The 21378-nt window shown below is 35.1% G+C and overlaps 2 protein-coding genes across 5 annotated transcripts in view; both read right to left on the reverse strand.

Annotated features, from left to right (window-relative positions):
* The window catches only part of pdlim1 (PDZ and LIM domain 1 (elfin)), a 579513-nt gene that overhangs the window by 61455 nt on the left and 496680 nt on the right, over window positions 1-21378 (reverse strand). The gene's annotated exons all lie outside the window — the stretch shown is intronic.
* Window positions 3954-21249, reverse strand: papolg (poly(A) polymerase gamma). Of its 4 annotated transcripts, none has more exons than XM_087277694.1 (23): window positions 21173-21249; window positions 18569-18736; window positions 16293-16359; window positions 16131-16212; window positions 15927-16036; window positions 15785-15838; window positions 15583-15694; window positions 12389-12478; window positions 12011-12149; window positions 11785-11857; window positions 11571-11691; window positions 11407-11491; window positions 10376-10429; window positions 10133-10252; window positions 9436-9545; window positions 9243-9364; window positions 8980-9143; window positions 6971-7080; window positions 6650-6843; window positions 6159-6239; window positions 5940-5999; window positions 5176-5276; window positions 3954-5078 (listed from the first exon to the last, which is right to left on the reverse strand). In XM_087277694.1, the coding sequence occupies exons 1-22, from the start codon at window positions 21187-21189 to the stop codon at window positions 5178-5180; spliced, it is 2232 nt and encodes a 743-aa protein (XP_087133820.1). In that variant the 5' UTR covers window positions 21190-21249; the 3' UTR covers window positions 3954-5078; window positions 5176-5177.

A 21378-nucleotide genomic window follows, 5' to 3' on the forward strand; every position in this document is an offset into this window, starting at 1 on the left:
GTTTGCATGTTCTCCCTGCGTTCCCATGGTTTTCCTCCGGGTGCTCTGGTTTCTCCCACAGCCCAAGGACATGCGTACAGGTGAATTGGGTAGGCTAAATTATCCGTAGTGAATGAGTGTATGGATGTTTTCCAGAGATTGGTTGCAGCTGGAAGGGCATTCGCTGTGTAAAAAAAGCATATGCTGGATAAGTTGGCGGTTCATTCCACAATGGCGACCCCAGATTAATAAAGGGACTAAGGCAAAAAGAAAATGAATGAATAGGGAAGAGATGTAGTTGCTTAAGGATGTTTTCATGTTGATATGCAAGATATATATAGTTATTACAACAGTAAATATATTTATAACAAGGACCTTGTAAATTTAAATGCACTGGAATTACTTATAAAGAATGAAAAACAATTGCAACTAGTAATGAAGTGCTAGTAAAAACAGGGGTAAATTACTAAAGTTGGTAAAGATGTTAGTTATTGGTAAGAAGATATATCCAGAAGTCACAACAGATATTACAAACTCCTTTAAAGCTGAAAAAGAAGTGCCTTTTGAAGAGCTAAATAACAGTGATTTTTCTGGATTCTTAGTGGAAGAAATACAATTATTTCTATATATATTTAAAATCTAGGTCCTGCATTTACAGTTAGGCACTGTATTGATACAAAACCCAGGAAAAAAAAGGGCTGATTAAATACATTTTATTTCAAACTAACCGGAAAATTCCAACTAAATAGAAAAAAAAAGTTAATTTACTTGTTTAAAACTATTTGTAAAATATCACCTGCAGATTGACATCAGCTAAATTAGTATGTAGGCACATTCATGAAATTGCTGATCATTGTTTTTTTCATTCTAAAAAAGAAATATACCTGGTGCTCTTTTTCTGTGTAGCACAAACTCTTAAACATTAGTTGAACATCAACAGGTGTAGACATTTTCTGTCCAACTAAAAATATGACTATTCTGACTGAAGCTTGTTTATTGAATATATTTTATACATTTGTCTGTTTTAATTTCTAGCCCAATTCAGTAGCAAGAATCACAAATTAACTCACATTTCATCTTCATGCTCTTTTTGCACAGCGATAAATTAAGGACAATTTTAAAGTAAAATTGAAAAGAAATAAAGACAGATGTTAATTGCACTTACAAAATATTCAGAAACATTACTTAAATTCAATCCACATTACCTGTAATCATTTACCAAACAGCACCAGGAGCAGGTGTAGATCAGAACAGGTGTAGGTGTTCATCTCGATCTTAAACTGTAATAGCTGCTCATCAGAACTTTTAGTGTTATTTTCACAGCCTGCTCACAAAGTTATCACTACTTAGTTAGCGTCACCCCCCCACAAAAAATACTTTGTCAACCCCCGGACCCCCTCCTCTACGGTATTCAGCTTTCTTCAAAATATCTTCTTTTGTGTTTAACAGAGTGAAGCAAACCCATTTACACCTTGGAGCCCCTGGCGGTGAAAAAAATAGCAATATATCATTTTTGGTGACCTATCAATTTAATGTGAACACGGCTTGCCACACTTCCCTGACGAGCAGCCAATCAAACAATGTAAGGGAGTAGTACGACGTCAAATTCAAATCAAGCATAAAGGAAATGTGTCAAAGTAATAACAGAATGTCAAAGCAGGCACTTGTAATAATTAATGTTTATTTTTCTTCGCTGAAATGGAAAGAAAAACATTTTGAAATACCAAGGGCATTTTCATTTCATGCAACAAGTTTCACCTCACAGTCACAAACAAGTCAGACTCTCGTTGGTTTTATCTGCGCGTTGCGTTCTTCTGCATATTGATTTAGGAGTAGAATTATCCTCTTATAACAAGGACTTAAAGCGACGCTTGATATAAACTCCGTCTTGTTGTGTTGCTCCAATCTAGCGTAACATTCATCCATTCGGTGTTGCACGAAGTGAGACTTTGACAGCCCCAGTCACCATTCATTCTCAACACGCTGAAAAAAATGACTGCGCTCAGTCACATATCTCATTTAGAAAAAACGTATTTACAACATTACAACTATCTAGTAGAGATTTTTTTTTTTTTATTTTGAGAAAACTATGCCTTTACAAAAATCTAAATCAACGTTTGACAGAAAAAAATGCAGCATTAATTCGCTTAACAGTGGACATCATTATTATAATTATCATCATTTACCAGCTGTTTATACTTTTTTTTTTTTTTTTAAATCGACGCCGATTGTTTTTACTAAAGTTCAGGTCTAGAGAGGGTAATCCCCCGCACGAAGTGGGAATCTCCCACGAACAAGGAAGTTTATTTCAAACAACACAGAATAACTTTTTTTTTTTAAAATAAATTACGCGTGGTGTTTGTCGAATTAATTATAAATGACATTTAGACGTTTACTTAATTGTATCTGAGCATTTAAGATGCTATAAAAGGACAGTGATCAATGCTACTCGAGTATTTAAAACTTCATTGGTAACACATACGTCACTGGGATCGCCTATAAGGGGTGACGTCATCTAGTGCAGTGACAGATTTTCTTGCAAGCAGACAGGTAAATAACAGAGCTGGGTAGACCAATGATTACAAATTACATGATGCAATTTGTGTTCAGTACTTGTTTTACTTGTTTTATTTTTTAGTCCAATGCAGTAGCAAATTCCTCCTCATGCTCATTTTAGACAGTGATAAATTAAAGACAGCTTTAAAGTAAAATTGAAAAGAAATAAAGACAGAAGTGAATTGCACTTACAAAAAACTTGATATCAAATACCCTAAATTCAATCCACATTACCTGTGATCAGTTACTAAACAGCACTCGGAACAGGTGTAGAAGCTATTTTGTTTTCTGTAGCTGTTCTCACTAATAATTTAAGTGCAGTTAACTTGTTACAAGTTTATTCATATTACAATATTTAAATAAGTAATCCCAACTTTAAGCAGATGAAGTTGTTAAACTAGAGATTCAAGTAATCTTGACTTACAGTAATATGTATTTAACACTTTTGAGTGGTCATGTGTCAAATGCATGTCAATGATAAAGATTGGTGATTAGGGAACAGTGGAAACAGGTGGAAGAATTAAAACTTAAGCATAATTAGACACAAGCATAACAAATTTGAGAGCTTTTTCAACTCATTGTTAAAAAATATATGACTGTTATTATTAATATTATTTAAATATTTTTATAATAAATGATATTATAAAAGTATTTATATTATAAAGATAAAATAATATTTATATAATAATAAATAAAATTATATAAATATTATTTATTACATTAATCCCAGTACACGGATGCTAAATAATACAATAAAATGTTTTGGAAGTGTATTGGTTTTTAGGGTAGCGCTGTTGTCCAAGCAAGAAGGTCACTGATTTGAGCCCCAGCTGGGCCAGTTGGCATTTCCGTGTGGAGTTTGCATGTTCTCCCTACGTTGGTGTGGGTTTCCTCCAGGTGCTCTGGTTTCCCCCACAGTCAGACATGCGCTATAGATGAATTGGGAAAGCTAAACTGTGCGTAGTGAATGTGTGTATGTCCTGGTCCTCCAGGTTGAGAGTTGGGCTAATGACCCACCTCGCAAAAATGAGATGTTACGAAAGACCGACATAGTGCGACTAAAGATCAATTTCGATATAAATGCAAATAAGGTGTTGGTTTTTGTCTTTACCTTAATGTTTTAGGTTCAGCTTACTTGATAATTAAGGCAGTCAGTTTCCTAATATTTTCCTAGTAATTTGAACACTAATAAGAAGTTAACCAATTATTTTGCGTCAACAGTACTGGTTTACTTTAAGGCGTTGTAAATACAAGCAGTTTTAAGTTATGCTCACTTAAAATTAATACAGCGGTTTCCTTCATTTTGTAAAGCAAGGTCAACTGATTACATTTTACAGTGTATTCGAAATCTCTCATTTGTTATGCAAACACCGTTATTTAGAGAATCTATACATGCAAAGAATAAAGACAGAAGCCTGTTTGGGGTTTTGTGAATTTTTATGTTCTTAATGTAAAGAAGGCAGTTTACATTACATACAAAAATACCCTTTCAAATACAACTTTTGCCCTACAAAAGAATGACAAGTAGATATATTTTTTTGCAAATTGTCCTAAAGGTAACAGGTAGATTGGAACTGAGCAATGAAATTAATTTCTAGATGTTCAACTGCAATACCTGTGATATAAAAAAATGATAATGGTACAAATAAATAAAATGTTAAGAAACCCCAAAATGAATAAGAAGTCTTTTATCTGTACACCCCAACAGGGCAGGACAGTAACTTGTGGAAATGAAAGGGGGGGCAAAACAAATAAGGGTGGGGGGGATGATGGAAAGAGGGCAGAAATCTTATTTAGTCTCTGTTCTTGAAGTTTGGGAGACTCTGCCATTCAGACCTCCATGGGAGGCGCAGGGGTGATGCCCTAGATGAAGGGAATTACAATCATGCACATGCACACGCAAAAACCAACACTGACCCGCAAATAACCTGCAACCTCACTGTAAAACCAAACCTGCCTTGAAAATATTGGCCCAACAAACCCAAACCTCAGATCTAACTTTGCTCTTTTGTACCGAGCGGGTAACAAAACTATGAAGTGGCAGCAGAGTTTATGCCAGGTAATGAGTCATGGTTTTGTGTTACTAACACTGGTCCATCTACACACTCACACACGCATTCACACCCCACACAAAAGGTCCTCCCAGAAACTGTACCAGAACCAACACAGCGATTAGAAAAAGACTGCAAGGAAAACCTTAAGACAAACGACGACGAATCTCATATACAGTGACAAACAGGACAATTTTTTTTCTCTTTTTTTGTTAATAAAAACTACACTGAGGCATAGAAAGACTAACAATGGTTTTTAAAGATATATATATATACAAACTACAACTACTGTACAAGCGGTTTCAAAAGCTCAGAGATGTTGAAGCAAGCATTATGATAGTAAAGCATAAAAAAAAAACAACTGAAGAAAAAAAAAAAAAAGTCCATACTTTACACTAAATCTGTAACAAGCAGGAAGACCGGCCAAATATCAGTAGCAGTTTAAAAGCAGCACTGCTGTTACAAGAGGGGTTCCACTCTTTAAAGGACAACCTGTATGGGCAGATGTTCAAGAGGGAAAACAGATTAAAGGGCAAACCAAAGAATGGAAGCAACAGTAACAACTCGAGTTACCTGTGGATAAACTCACTGTTATCGGTTAAGAGTGAGTCTGATTGAGTTTTTAATCACGCGAAGGTTGCTTGTGGGGATTGGAGAAGATGCATCGGGAAGCTCTTTGCTGGGGAGTCTCTACAAATTACAACAAAAACATTCAGAATCCAAATTGACTTTAAAGCGTTAGTTAATCCAAAAATTCTCTTGTTGTTTCAGCCACAAAAAAACCTCTGTTCATCTTCAGAATTGAGATCATACAAAAAAAAAAAAAAAAAAAAAAAAAAAAAAAAAAAAAAAAAAATCGCCAAAAACACTGTGTATCAAACAATTCTGTAAAAATGGGTTCATCTAAGCCACATTGCATTGAACCAAAATCTTGTTTTCATCAGGTTGTTAAGATGTGCGTTTACTACAGACAGCATGATGTATTGCCATTTTAGACAGCAGTATAACACACAACTGGTGTATTGCCTGTAATAAGTGTGAAAGACATGGGTGAACAAGTTTTTTGCCACAAAAGTGTTAAAGCTTTAAGATTAGTTGAACTACTGAAGTCACGTGAAATGTTTTGACAGAGTTTGTGGTTCCTTTTCTGGACTTAAAAAAAAGAAAAAGAAAAATCTCAGAATAGCTGCAACCCAAGGAGGGTCAGAAAACTCTGATTTAACATAACATTTCTTGGTGTTCTGTAGACAAATAAAGGTCTCAGAGGTTTGGAACAACACGAGGGGGAGTACTTAATCATTTCATTTTTGGACGAACAAACTATTTTAACTGAACTTTTTGCATGTCAGTTACCTGTGATCTTGATGTATCAATTGTTGGTATTGGCATAGCTTTGGTTGCTGCGAGAGTCTCCTGTGTCAAAAACAGCAACAACAAAAAAATTCTTTGCGCACACCTTGCATGAGTTCATATTTTATTAACGCTAGAAAAGTTTCCCCTTCAATAAAATAGTCAATAAATAATTGTGGTTAACACCTGAAGCCTGAGCAATAAACATGGGGAAACCCTCACCACTGTTTGTCCCTCTTCACCATCCAAGCCATTGCTAGAGGGAGGATACGGCTCTTTAAACGCAGAGTCATCAGAGAACACCTGAAGCAAAAATAAAAATAAGTCAAACCACATACCAAGGAAGACTCGAAGTGAAATCATTCTCAAGTCTGAAAGTGTTTGATCAATGCCAGAATAATGACAATGCTCTGATCATTTACATTCTGTATTTAGTCATGAAAAAATTTAAGTTTGAGCAAAAGATGCAGTATTTCACTTCAAAATAGCAGATTTCTATGGTGCTTCAAAAAGCTCTAAATGACCCCAGCCAAGGAACACGTTTTATACTTTGCGAAAGAAAAGGTCATTTTCTTGTAATGTCTATAATAAATCAAATTTATACATGTAAATGAATTATTATTCGATTAGAAATGAAAAAGTAAACATATATACACTTTTCAAAAGTTTAAAGTCTGTGAACAATCTGATTTGCCTTTATCATCTCTGAGTACCTCTGTGTCTTTGTGCCTCTTAGGTGGGTCCTCCAGAGATGGAGAGTGAGGTCTCTTTGGCGCTCCATTTACACTGTTGGCCAGTTCAGGGGAGGAAGCGGTAAGTCGTGGTATTACACTGCGACCCACCACTGTAGGAATAGTGTTGCCAGCTGGAGGTGTTGGGGGCTTGGCAACTGGAGTGGTGATGGGCTCTGAAAGGTGGCAGTATTGGAGTAAACGCAGTTTACCAAAATTAAAATAATTAACATCAAAATGTGTTTCCCCAACAGGAAAAACAGGAACAAGTCAGTCCACAATACAAGATATGATTGCACTTACTGGAGCCGATGACTGGAATGGACATTCCTTGTTCTGGTTTTGGTTGAGACAGTTCTGATGCTGGTGGGCTGTCCATAAACACAAGAACTGGATGCTGGGGTGGGCTACTACTACTGCCAAAAGAAAAGAGAAAAAAAAAAGTTTATACAGAAGCAGTGAAGATTGACGATGTATAAAAAGAAAATGTTTTAAAAAAACCTTATAGTAAAAAATCTTGGTCCAATTTTCAATTTGTATTGAACAAAACCTATGGTGCCATTTAGGTGAGAAATGGAACAGGCTAAAGACAGGTTTGGTGATAGATTAAAGGGTGGGTTAAGGCATAAAGGAAGGATAGCAGTGTAATAATTAAATGTAATTACATAAATTACAGGTATATAATTTATTTTTAAAATAAATACAACAAAATGTAAAAACAAGCAAAAACATAAGGGCACTGTAGCAAATGATTCATTTAAATACAAAAATATATATATATATATATATATATATATATTTAATTATTATTAAAATAAAAATGTATTTGTTTATTATTAAATTAAAAATAATGTAGGTAACTGCATTTAAACATGGATTTGGGCATTTTATGAATATGAAAATTAGGTCAAAAAATGAGCTTGACCTTAAAAAACAACTGTGACATTCTGCATGAAACTTGCAACTTCATATTAGTCCACAAAAACAGCTTAATATTAACGTCTTTTTTTCAGAGCCAACCCCTAAAGAACAGAATAAATTAAAATTTAATTTTAGTTTAAATGCAATTTCAACCTCTTGGAAAGGTTTGAGGCTGGTCACTTAAAATGATGCAGTCTTTTAGAAATCTCCTAGAATGTGTTCACACTTGTAGTTTGGTTCTGTTGGAGTGTTTGATCTACGCAAAAAAAATAAAAATAAAATAAATAAATAAATAAATAAAAATAATAATAATAATAATAATTATTAGTAGTAGTAGTACATTCAGCCCAGGTCAATCAAGCCCCTACATTACTATTTTTAACAAACGAAACAAACATATTTTTATGATGTACATTTTGCACCAGAACTTACTGAGCATCTAAAATGATGCAGCTTGCTGGGCTAATATACTTGTTGTATGAGCAAAAGGTGCAGTTTTTTGTTAAATTAGCTAAAAAACTTAAAGTTTAAAATTTAAATGTGTAAAAATGGTACCAGAAATTCACTTGTGCACAAATAAAAATCAGCTGCAAGTTGACTTCCAAACTTCCAAACTGAGGCAGACTAACATACACTAAAAAGTTATTTTCAGAAGTGGACACTGACCCAACATTTCAGTGATCCCATTCTGCTTGTTAAAGAAAAATCGTAGTTTGGATGGCAGCACTTGCACTTCCTTAAATAACAAGATTAACAGAGCAACTGCAACAGCATCCGTACAAATCAAACTTTTTAAGTGTGAACACTTCCTCTGAATCCTTTGGTCCAGAAATGTTGTGTGTGCCTTGCGGATAGCCACATTAGAGAAAAGATTCTTTCCATGCTGTATATGCAGAGGTTAGTTTACTGGTTAGATCAGTTATTCAATCACTTTAGCCTGAGCAAACCTTTTTGTGTTTAATAGACGTCTACTAAATGTAGACAGCTTGGCTAAAACAAGAATAAACCTAGGCTTTCAGTGAAAATTGAATAGACATATAAGAATAGCCCAAAACTAAACTAGTTATTAAATAGACAGAAATGTATGACTACACGTATAAAAAGTCTGTTTATTTGATGACTAGTTTAGTTTTGGCCTATTCTCTATTAGATTTTCAGTGACAGCCCAAATTAGCCTTGTTTTAGCCAAGACGACCATGTTTAAATGTCTATTACATATCTAATACACATTTTTTAAAAACAAAAAAATGCTTGCTGGAACATTTGTTTTTCTGTCGCGCAAGAAGGAATTTTTTTTTTTATATAAATGTTTCCAACAGTTTATATGCATTACTTTGTAACCCCATTTCTATGCATGTCAAAATGTGGACGAAAACATAGCTAGACTTTACTTGTCTTCAGGTGTGGAGGCTGGCTGGCATGGTTTGCTGATGGGTGTAGGAGAGCTGAATGGCGTGCCAATGTCTGTGTCCCTGGAGCTGTCCAGCTGACTGCTATCCAGAGAGCAGCGCTTTGACCCGCCACCATTTGAGCTCCGGTTTATATCTCCCAAACTCTGTTAGAAAAAAAAAGAGAGGGAATACATATATAACATCTATAGAGACTATAAAATGTTTTGACTTTTACTGTAAACACTCATAGACACTGATTTTACCTTCTTTTTCCTCTGCACCAGCTCAGGAGGCAGGTAATGATGCAGCTGTTTCTTCTTCACATGTGTAGCCTCAATAGTCATGCCATCCTTCAGCATGTTGATGTTGCTGGCCTGTCTATAAACTACAACAAAACACAATATTTGGATATTAAAATGTAGCAATGTAATTTAATAAAATTCAGGAGCAGCTTACCAGTATCTGTGAAAGACTGAATGTCGTAGGTCAAGTCAATATTCACACAGTCAGAATTGTCCAGTTTTTTAAAGCTGATTCCAATAAACCACATGGAAACAAAATCATTCCTGCAAAACAAAAAACGATTTCTACATTTAAAAGCTGATGAGCATATTGGTTTATGAACAAGAAAAACCACACCAAATCGTTAGCCTGATGTACAACATTTATTAATCATGGCTCAAAATTTACTAATGCCTTATTAAAATCCCCATTCATGCTTGTTAACATTAAAGCAACGCGAGTTAACATGAACTAACAATAAACTGTATTTTTATTAACGAACATAAACAATACTTTAATAAATTTGTTTATTCTTTATAAATGTTAGTAAATGCATTAAACACAACCTTATTGTAAAGGAGTTACTACAACAGATGTAGTACAAAATGGCAGAAACATGACATTTAAATAGTCTGAATGATGGCTATAAATCTGCAGAGGTGATTTGCATTATTTTCAGGAATAATTAGTTTATTTAAAGTTAAATGACTAACGATTCATGTCAGATTTGGACATCTGCATAATTTATTGTGAAAAAAAAGATCTACATTTTAAAGAAAACAAATAAAAAAGAAAAACACTATACAACAACATGCCATTAAGGTAACATGAAATTACTCACAACTATGATAATACCCCTCCTTTAACTTACTCATTGCGATTCTCTTTTGACCCAGGAAAAGACTGTGGATTGACATGGGCAAGAGTGATGTATTCATTCCGCTCTAAGTTTCCAACCAACACTCTTATCTTTGATTCAACCAATCCAATCCTGTAGAGACCAGAAATTCCTTATATGAACATTCTGTTGCTCTAGAACTAGAACGGCCACAAAAGGTTCAACATTTAATAGAGGTAATTGATAGTAAGGGTTAAGAATGCATTGAGCCTTTACCACTCTAAATGGTTTTCCTCAGTGGATGCACTGGCAGTGAGGACAATGTAATGCCTGCAACAAACAAACAAACAAACATTAAGATTTAACAATGCACGTAATCCTGGGTTATCATTGCATGAACCACTTTTATTGTAATGTTTGACACTTGCAGTTTAGAAGCAAGATTAGCACCACTTGCTGGTTGTAAACTTTATTTATTTATTTATTTATTTATTTATTTATATATATATATATATATATATATATATATATATATATATATATATATATATATATATATATATATATATATATAAATAAATAAATAAATAAATAAAGTTTACGTCAAACTAGATATGACGATCTCTGAGTTATTGGTATTTACTCAACACTCTCCAGTCAGATGAGATAGTGGGCCAAATCAAAGCTTACAATGGGCAAACTTTGACCCGCGGGCCATACTTTGGGCATCTCTGCATTAAATAATTACTTTATATAACTTCATTTTACATTCTTGGGAGTTACAAAACACAGAGATTTCGGGACAATGCCATTTCAGTCCCAAAATGTCTGTGTTTTGTATTTATTGAAAACATTTAAGACTTTATTACCTTATTAGGGCCTTAATTTTTTCAAAATTGATTTATAACCTTTTAATATGACCTCATGGACACCCTGAACAGAAAACTGGAGTGAAGAGACTTCTCATTCTACAAAGAAATCCTTAATAGGACAGTCTGCAATTCAGAAGAGAAATGCACATCTCCAGAGGCTTTAATGCAAACAAGTTGTGGGCGGTGTTTGTTCAAACACTCGCAACGACACAACAAATAAAGATGCTACCTCAAGGTTTAACAATGTAACACTATGTGAAACAGTTTATGTATATGGAGAAATTCCAGTTAGGTTTTAGTATATCTGAAAAGATAGAGAACTCGGGAGTTTTTTTACCTGGGGTTTAGAATGAGCCAGGGCTAACCATCATAACTATGAAAAAGTGGATTGCTTAAAATTAAATCTTGAATATGACATTGTAGAGATCCACGTACCTATACTGTTGGAAAAAGTTGGGAGGTTCAAACAGCTTGGACCAGTCGGCTTTACCCTGAAGAATTTCATCTGTAACAGTGAGACCTAAAACCAGAAATGTATCTGTCAATTGTAATGATCAGTAAAAACACAAATTGTTCCTTCTTCGACTTCAGTTACGCACCATTCTTGAACTCCTCATTCATGATGGTGCGTGTGGAAGTGGACACGTTGTAGGTGGAGTTCTGTTGTGGATATGCAGGAGTGATGATTGGCATTAAGTGATACCGGTCTGATGGATTCACCTGAAAGCAGAAGAACAAACAATGGTATAGTCAAATCAGAAAGCATGTAAAACCAAGAACAGTATATTAATCACAATGAACATGAGTGCTGACCCGTGGATCCCAGACCGGCAGATTCAAATTGCTGTCTTCGGGTTGTTTTAAAAGCACAGGGTTTGGCCATTCCCTGAAGAAGTCAAATCAGAGGACAAATGCATACAAATAGAATTAGGAAGGAAACAGGACATTCCATTGCTACATGATAGGGACTAGACAATTTCAGCACACGATACGTGAAGTTTCAGTTCCACTATATGAACCTGGTGTGATGTGACCTCACCATTTAGAGAAGACCAGAAAGAACTTATGCACAAGCGTGGCGGCAACAGCATTTGGGTAAAGCTGACATGTTCTGGCCACCAGCATAGCCCAGGAAACTCCGCCGAGAAAGCCTAGCATGTTGGAATAGATTCCACGGCCTTAAAAAAAAGGAAGGGGGGAAAAAAAAGACAATATCAGTGAAATGCATTCTTAACATGTTTATTCAAGTTAAAACCGAGAACAAAAGATATCAAAAGTCTCCATTTCAAAGCAGATATGAGAAGTGTGGTTAACACGTTAGGACACATTGAGCTGTGTGTGAAACACTTTTGAACCACAGTGTCCATTTCCCACTTTATCAAGAAAATGGAGGGAAGTAAATAAATAAAAGACTTACGTTTGGCCCACAGTTTAATCGCTCTTAATGTTAATCTGAAATTCTCTTTATTAGGCACCAAATATAGGATCTCATCTGTAACACGACAACCTGCAAAACAATTTAGAAAAAAATTAGACAATAAATGTGACTATGTAAAAGTTTGAAGTGATAAAAAAACATTGAGATAAGCACATTTAAAAAAAAATGGTGATGTGAAAGAATTTTACTTGACAGACTGAACAAGTACTCGATTAAAACAAACTAGGGAAGTGTCAATTTCATCAAGAGTGATTCTAATTTTAATATGTAAACAGTGAGAGGGATAATGTATTTAATGTAATATGGCCAGCCCCACTCAGTATCATGCAGTTTGGCAGATGCACAATTGTATATTTTGGTAACCTAAAAAGTCCCAAAGATCTTTGTAATACAGATGCACAATTTCAACACATAGCAGTTTCAGTAACTCCAGCTTCAGGTAAATAAAAACTCACTCATTGTGATTTGCCGCCACCTACTGGTGGTTTACTCTCATTTTTAAAAGAATTATTGCAATTTTCAACAATTCAGATGGTAAAAATGACTTAAAACAATCAATTTATAAGTTTATGCATTTCTAATGTTGGCGAGTAAATGCCTTTGTGGCAAATCAAAGCCTTAACCTAAACATCTACAGGGTTCATATTCATAAAAAAATAAAATAAATGGAAGTAGCTAAAATGAGCATACAGCATCTATCCATCTATAAAGATTTATTTTGTTGATAATTTATTAGTATACACAGCACAATTTAATAATTTGACATGACAGTTAAGATGGTTAGAAAAATTCATATAAGCAAAAAATAAAAATTGCACAAATATGCTCATTCAACTAAAAATGACAAAAAAAGCAATGTAGGACACTCACAGAACAGGAAATGTGGATATGACAAATGTTTTAAACAAGGAATAAAACACTGGTCTTCAAAAAGTGATATGAAAACAAACAAAAAATGTTCTTGTTAAAGGGACGTGCAGAACTTCACAATGCTTAATACTAGGGCTGCACGATATTGGAAAACTGATATTGCGTTTTTTTTTCTGTGATAAATATTGCGATATGAATACGGTTTCACAAGATATTTTGAACAGCACCATTTGATGGTTTTCTGCAGAGTCTAACAGTATTCAGGTACGGCAATTGAAGAATCACAATGCAAAAAAAAAAAGTTTTTCTTCTTGTTTTGTTTCTAATCTAAACATCAAATAATTCTTAGAGCAAGTAAAATATATTGTTTTTTTACCTTCAGAAGAAAATCAAAATTAAGAAATTTCCCTTAAAACAAGCAAATTTTAGTGAAATAATCTCGTTTTTACTTTGAAATGTAGATATTTAAATTAGGAACAAGACAAAAATTCTAAGTCATTTATTGGCATAAATCATATAAATTCCATATAGATAGTGATTAAATTATAGTTGACCAGGAGCTACAGAATTGTATTCAGACTAGAGCTGCACAAATAATCGGAAAAAAAGATTGTGATCTCGATTTGACCCTCTAGACCAGGAGTCACCAATCTCGGTCCTGGAGGGCCGGTGTCCCTGCTGTGTTCAGCTCCAACTTGCCTCAATACACCTGCCTGGATGTTTCAGGTATACCAAGTAAGACCTTAATTAGCTTGTTCACGTGTGTTTGATTAGGGTTGGAGATAAAATCTGCAGGACACCGGCCCTCCAGGAACAACTTTGGTGACCCCTGCCCTAGACGATCTTAGGCCCCATTTACACTAATGTGTTTTAGTTTGAAAATGCACAAGTTTTGCTATGCTTATGCCAACCGTCCACACTACGCCAGAGTTTTCGAGCGCTGAAAATGGAGCGTTTTAAAAAACGCTGAAGAGGCCGTTTTCATTCTAAAACGCTGCTGCTCCGTCCCAGTCTGGATGGGGGAAAACAGAGACAACTGAAAACGGAGGCGGGGCTGCCGACATTCGCCTCTCTGATTGGGGCTTTTCCTCGATATTAAGTAGCCTAACGTTACACACAGTTCAGTCCTACATCCTCTCCTTGTAAGTTCAGACTTTGCAAGTTTGATCAAGGCTGCAGTCTCCCCCTCCTCAGTTTGATATGGAAAACAGACTACCGAGGACACGGGTAAATCTTCAAAGGAAACAGTGTACTTAATAACTTCATTCACATCATCCTGGCTACGTTGTTTCACTTTCTCAACGATAAAAATGTAAACATCCTTTAAGGAACTGCCTATTTTCATTTTAATATTAGCAACTTAACAGACAGCAGAAATGTTGAAGCGTTGGGCTGCATATACGAGCGTCATCTTCACTGTGTGGATATTTATAACAAAATGGAGCCTAACAACTGCCTCCTTTCAATTTCAGTGAAAATACGAAACATACCCTCTCTTTTGCTGAAAATCAGTTTTAATAATCGATAATGGCCATTATAAAAGTATAACATACAATAAGTTTATACATTATAGGAAATAAAGACAGGCGATCAGTCAATATACAGAATGTAGGCTACCTGGTTACATTAATCATTAACTTATCTTTGCGCTTAGACAAAACACGTTACCTGAGAACAAGTAATAGATTCCAATGACCAAAGTCAGGGAATATGTCGTTAGATAAAGACAACAAGATAAATGCTAAAACTTAAACGCACTAGTGTAAACGGGGCCTTAATTCAGCATCTTTATGATTCAGTCAATTATATTTTCAAGTTCAGGAGCAAAGTCTTCACATTGTTTCACATACGTTGTTCAGCGACATGGACACCTCCAAATGGTGTTGAAAGTGTCACATAATGTATTAATTAGGTATAATTCGCCCAAAAATGACATTTCTGTCTTCATGTAATGATGTATTCGGGGACGCGAAATCACACATGGCGTGAGCTGCTGACCGTGAGCTGTTACCACAGAGAGGGCAGGCACACGCCCTTCTAAATGATAGAGCTTTACAAGCTTTATTTAATATCTACAGAATTATGAGAAAATTGTGATCTTTATTTTAAGCAAAAAAAAAAAAAAAAATTCGCGATTCTCATTTTGGTCAGAATCGTGCAGCTCTAATTCAGACTCAACATTGCATATCTTTGCAATGTGACTATTGCTGACGTGCACATTGCAATATCGATGCTGAAACTATATATTGTGCAGCCCTACTACACACCAAATCATAAAAAAAATGATTAAAATCCTTCATTACCATTTAGACTGCGAATACATCTGATGTCCAAGTTTCTGAGGAGAGAGTCTCCTCTCAGGTCCAGGTTATCAGGAATGGACTGTAGAGCAAGTCTGGCAAACAGCAGATCAATCTGATTGGAGAGTGCAGAGGACATTGGGATTAAAATAAATTATAAAACAGGTTTGATTTCATAAACAGGTCTTTACCAAGAATCATTTACCTCGATGCCATCAAACTTGAACTTGATCACTGGTACAAATGCATCTTCCACAGCCTGAAAAAGAATTTCACACAATATTAAAAATTCACTTCTTATAAAAAAGCCAGAGGAATAAACTATGAAGCACATTAAAAGTACTCACGCGTAGGTCCTTAATCTCATCATGCCGTTTTAGTTTTTCAAAGAAGGATGAAAAAAAGTCTGTTCTTTCAACATGACGTGGGGCAACACACAAAGCATCTATATCAGCACCTAAAGAAACAATATTTTGATTAGCAATGGCTCATGAACCGTTTTGTGCAATGGCTCTCTCCCAAGATCCTATCCAGCAGCTTATCAAATGTACCTTTTGTGTGCACTCCCAACCTATAGGACCCAAACGTAAAGATTTTGCCACCAACATTCGCTACTGCTGACGGTGGAAGATTCTGTAGATTAAAAGGAATGATTTAGAAAAGCATCTCATCTAACCTGATGATCAAACTAAGAGACCTGCAGGTTTACCTACCTTTGATTCACTGATTTCAGAAATCCACTCCTTCACAAACGAATTTAGCTTCCCAAGAACCGCAAGCCTACAAAAACACACACATGCTTCTCTTAGTATTCACAGTCACTCAGAACATGCAAAAAGCTCATTTGTAGGATACCAAGTTTCCAACTACACAAAATTGTAACAAAGGAAAAGTTATTTTATAAGTAAAAAAAGTTATGTGGGAAAAAAAACACAAGATGAGATTCTTTTTATTATCTCAATGCAAAAAGCTGTACATAAAGGTTTCAGCACAACTGATATAGGTGTATAGAACGTGAATATCTGAATATAATTATGTTTTTGTGTATAAATAACAGTTGAAGAACAACTGATTTTAGTGAAGAACTCACATTTTTCTCATGGCACCACCGATGGACAAATTTACAAAATATTATGTCTAGAAGATTTTCAGGGTCAGTGCTTGTGTCATGATTATCAATTGGCCACAGCGAGGTCACAGTGACATCCAAGCAATGCATACACTAGCAACACTAACGACTACCTGCACACACTTGTTCATTAATTCCAGAGCCAGCGATTAAACAAGTCTGTAGAAAAACGTTTTATATGTTCAAGCATGTGACTAAGCACCTGCTTCCACATGCATGTTCAGTGTTTATGCTGCATGTAACATTTAAAAGCATTTACAAAAACCTCTGAAGGGGTCAAACTTGAAGAGATAGTTCATGCAAAACAGAATATTCCAGGATGGTGGTTGAGAAACACTGATTTATAGAACAAAATCAATACCAAAAGTATTCAACAATAACAAATAGCTTGTTGAGTAGCGCTTATTGCAAAATATATATATAAAATATATGTATACATTGAATTAACAACATTTTACTGACTTGTATCGCTTTGTTTGTATTTTAGGTCCTAAAGTTTAACATAGCGGTTTATTTAAATTTTTAAATTTGATACTTTATATTCAACTTCCAGATTTCAGTTCTAAATAGTCAGTTAATAGTCAGTTCTAATAGTCAGTTCTATTTAAAAAATACAAAGTATAATATTCAAAAGACAATTTTCAATTCATTTATTTTCAGTTCAAAAATTTGCTTCCATAAATTCAGCTGTTAAAATTCAACAATACATCCGGGAGCTGCAGGAAAAGCAATAGATTGTAGAAAGCAGATTCGACAAATTGCTTTTTCACCACTTTTACATGCATTTTTTTCATTTATTGCTATTCGACACGCTTTTTCAACACTTTTGGTATTGATTTTGTTCCATAACATTGTTCATGTAGTAGAAAAGGCTATTTTAATAGGTTCTATATGACTAGATAAAACAGGAAAAATAAACTGTAGGCCGCTTCAAAAAGCAGTCAAATGTCTGTGTCGATTGCCATGGTGATAAAAAAAAGCACAAGCATGAGTTTCTAAAAGTTGTCAGCTGATGTCTTGTCAGTTGACAAGTAGACAGGGATAAATGGGTGCATGTAACATGGAGAAAGACTCTGCATTGTTCATTTACACATACTACCAACATCGTTACTATACAAAGTAGATGGCCCTTGTGCTGTGCGTTTAGCTTTACCACTTACATATTAGAGAAGGGCAAGCAGTGCTATTTGCGGTTGATTGTGTAGTCATATCACACAACTTTCAATGACAAAAATGCCACAAATATGACTATTAAACCCTCAAAGACAGGAAAATGAACAAGTTGAATATACAGATTACTCTACATGTTCAATTTATACTCCTGCATTGAGTGTATGCCAGACACGCACCTCGCAAAAATGAACTACATTACAATGATGCACAGCTCAAGATCTGTAAATGGTGATCTTGGTAGTGGTGACAAGTGTAGGCAGGTCCAAGAGGTAGAGAGTGTTTAACAAATGTCGAGTCTGCTGGAGAAGCCCTAGACGGAAACTTTTGTTTTGGGTTTACCTTGCATTTAAAGTTGTTGAACGTTCAGTAGTTCCCGCTCTTTCTTCCTTGGAGCGCAAGTTTGAGCTACTTCTACAGTAGCACTGCATGCATTATGATGAAAACTCAAAGCACAACATAGAAACCTCACTGTCTACCAAGGTTTCAGAGGCGTTACTGCTTGAGCAGCACAGACAGAACATATAGGGTTAAAAGCCAGGCTTTAAGTTCAATGCTAGGACATTCATTCATTAACAAACATACTTGACAGAAAGCAACAAATGTGTCAGAGACTGTGCTTTGTTCACTGCAGACTAACCGCTGGAAAGCAGTGACTAAACCAGCAGTTACATAACTGAAAGAGCTCACCTGTGATTGAGCTCATCTTCACCTTCAAACACTCCAAATGGTTTCATAGCCTCAGTGAGCTTCTGAGTGTAGATATGGTCTATCTCTCTGGGAAATGCCAGGCTGATTGAAGATGTGATGCCATAATGTTTCCGAGGCTGCTGCCCGCCAAGCGTACTGTTACCAGTCCTGTGAATCAAAACATGATGATGATGATGACAGCATTTCTGTTGCATACTGTACTGAAAAATGAAAACGACCTAAGCATTTGTCTCACTCATGTGGTTTTAAACCTTTACGAGTTTCCTGTCACACTGTATTTTGATGGTCCGTTTGTTAAATTTAAGTTACACTGCATCTACATTCCAACTAATTCTCATTAGATTATAAGTAGACTGTTGGGTTTTGGTTAATGTAAGTTGACATGTACTTGCAAAGTTTCTTATAGTCGGTTAAATGTCTGTTGAAGGAGCAGTATCAGCAGATATTAGGCAGGCAGTCTACTAATACTCAAATGGACCATTAAAAAAAAAATAAAAAATGTGTTACTGGGTTTCTTTTTTTGAACACAAATTAAATATTACTTCAAACCACACTGAACTGAGCTAAACTGAACTGAACTTAAACACTAAAAACTGAACTACCCTGATCCAGTTACTATGACCATTTATGTGAAGCTCCTTTGACACAATCTACATTGTAAAAGCGCTATACAAATAAAGCTGAATTGAAAAAAAATTAAGATTTTAAAGAATGCTGACTCCCACAGTAAAAAAAAAAAAAAAAAAAGACATTGATGGTTCCCAACAATTAGTATTTTTCATAATATCTTGTGTTCAGCAGGCCCACCACTGCATGCTCATTTCTAGTTAATTGCAAGTATAACAGGATATTTGTGAATTAATTATTATGATTAAGAGTAATATATCATTTTAATTATATATGCATATATAAAAACAGACAACATTTTTAAATCTATTTTAATAGTTTTATTTCACTTTCAAAAAATAAAAAATAAATAAAAATTCTTAGAAAACTTAACCAAAATCAACAGTACATTTGGATCAAGTCTCATGTTTTAAAAGACAAGTTATTCACAGAAAACTTAAGCAGGGTTCACACACATTTTTACGACTAAACTTCTATGACTTTTTCAGAAATCTTAAGTACATTTTCATGACGTAATATTTCATGTAATGTATATACATTGTAAATAATAAGAAAAGCAATGACAATCTATTGTATTACAGCATATCAAGTCGCATAACAATCCATTTTGTTTAAATTTGTTTTTATATCTATGTAAAGTTTATTTTGATAATGCTTAAACAGTGAGCATAACAATGTGAGCACGTTTATGACCAGGACAGAAAATAAGGACAACTAACCTATTTTCAAGCCAGGGCTGCACCATATATTGTTTCAGCATCGATATCGCAATGTGTGCATCCCCAATTATCACATTGCAGGATATGCAGTGTTGGAATTATAGTTTAATACAGAGGTTAAACATAATGGAGTAAAAGTTTCAGCTGCTTGCATTTTAAAAGTCCACCCAAAAATCTTTTACTCTTTTCATTACACCCTTTACTTGTTTTAAACATTTATTATGAGTTTTCGTTTTTTGTAATGAACACAAAAAGCATATCATTTAATAACTGCTATAGTATTGAAACAAGTAAAGTGAGAGTAAATAGGGAGTTCATTTTAATCTTTGAGTAAACTGTCCCTTTAAGGGACTTTTCCAGGGTTTCCATGCCCGTATGAACCCTGTTAAGACAATACTGCCTAATTAGAGAGCAAATAAACAAGTGCGCTTTGCTGTAGAACAGGAACGGTGTTCTAATCGTTTGACAGTAGTGAAAAACGGTACTATATGAAACAAAGAAATCAAATGTGCTCTGTAATGTTTATTGACAAAATTTATAGTTATAAATGACTGTGTGTGTAAATGCTTTGAAGCATTGAGATGCGTTTGAAGGAAAGCATGTAGGTTACAGACGCACATTTTAAAATACATGTACATTCTACCAGGAGCATTTATAATATTATATGACCACGAATGAGACACGATACACGAATGACACATGATCACGCCAATGTTCACATCGTACTTTCCCGTTTAAAGAATATATAAGTGCATGCATTTGTATTTGAATGTACTCGTGCATTACAACCTAAAAAAATGTGAGTTTGTAAGGGTTCATGGTGAGCTTGGGAACATCAAAATCCAGATTGCATTCACACAATTTATCCCACCACACCACACCTGTACATTCAAATGCGTTGCGTTTTTGAAGCGTAAACAACAGCTGAAAGATCCGCGCTAGCATCTACAAGCATTGCACAATATGTGCGTGTAAACAAAGACAAGTCCACTTGATTAACTCGACAAAAAAACTCAATTCCAACTCAAATCACCAAACAACCGTGTACTATACATCTGTAACTAACAGCGATTGTTTATTTGGATTAAAAGCACACATTTAGGCCGCTTATCAGCGATAGCCTGCATTCTCTGACCGTTATCTCAATAAACAGGCTAAACTAGCCTAGCCTTGCAAATATCCTCAGTAACTAATTCGCTTCACAACATAACATAATTATGAGGCATGAGACACTTACGCTGACATCTCTCTCATGACCTTGCGTAGAAATATCCAAATATTTTCAGAACAAACGCGCAAAAAACATGTAAACTCAGCCAGCAGCAGCCCCGTCTCAATTTATAACAATAGTTGCTGCTCCAATATGGCGCCCATCGGACAGACATTTCCCGACGTGCTTTGCGCACTGACGCCACCATATAAATGTTTTTAAATATCAATCAC

This window comes from Danio rerio, chromosome 13 (genome assembly GCF_052040795.2).
Source record: "Danio rerio strain M-AB ecotype USA chromosome 13, GRCz13ab, whole genome shotgun sequence".
NCBI lineage: Eukaryota > Metazoa > Chordata > Actinopteri > Cypriniformes > Danionidae > Danio > Danio rerio.

Bases quoted from the DNA above. Each gene is read 5' to 3' on its own strand.
- papolg (XM_087277692.1), bottom strand. The intron at 12,150-12,388 runs GTAAGTCTTTTA...CTTTTTTTTAAG, and splicing joins GATTAAACTGTGGGCCAAAC to GCCGTGGAATCTATTCCAAC. The intron at 11,858-12,010 runs GTGAGGTCACAT...TGACTTCTTCAG, and splicing joins TTTCTGGTCTTCTCTAAATG to GGAATGGCCAAACCCTGTGC.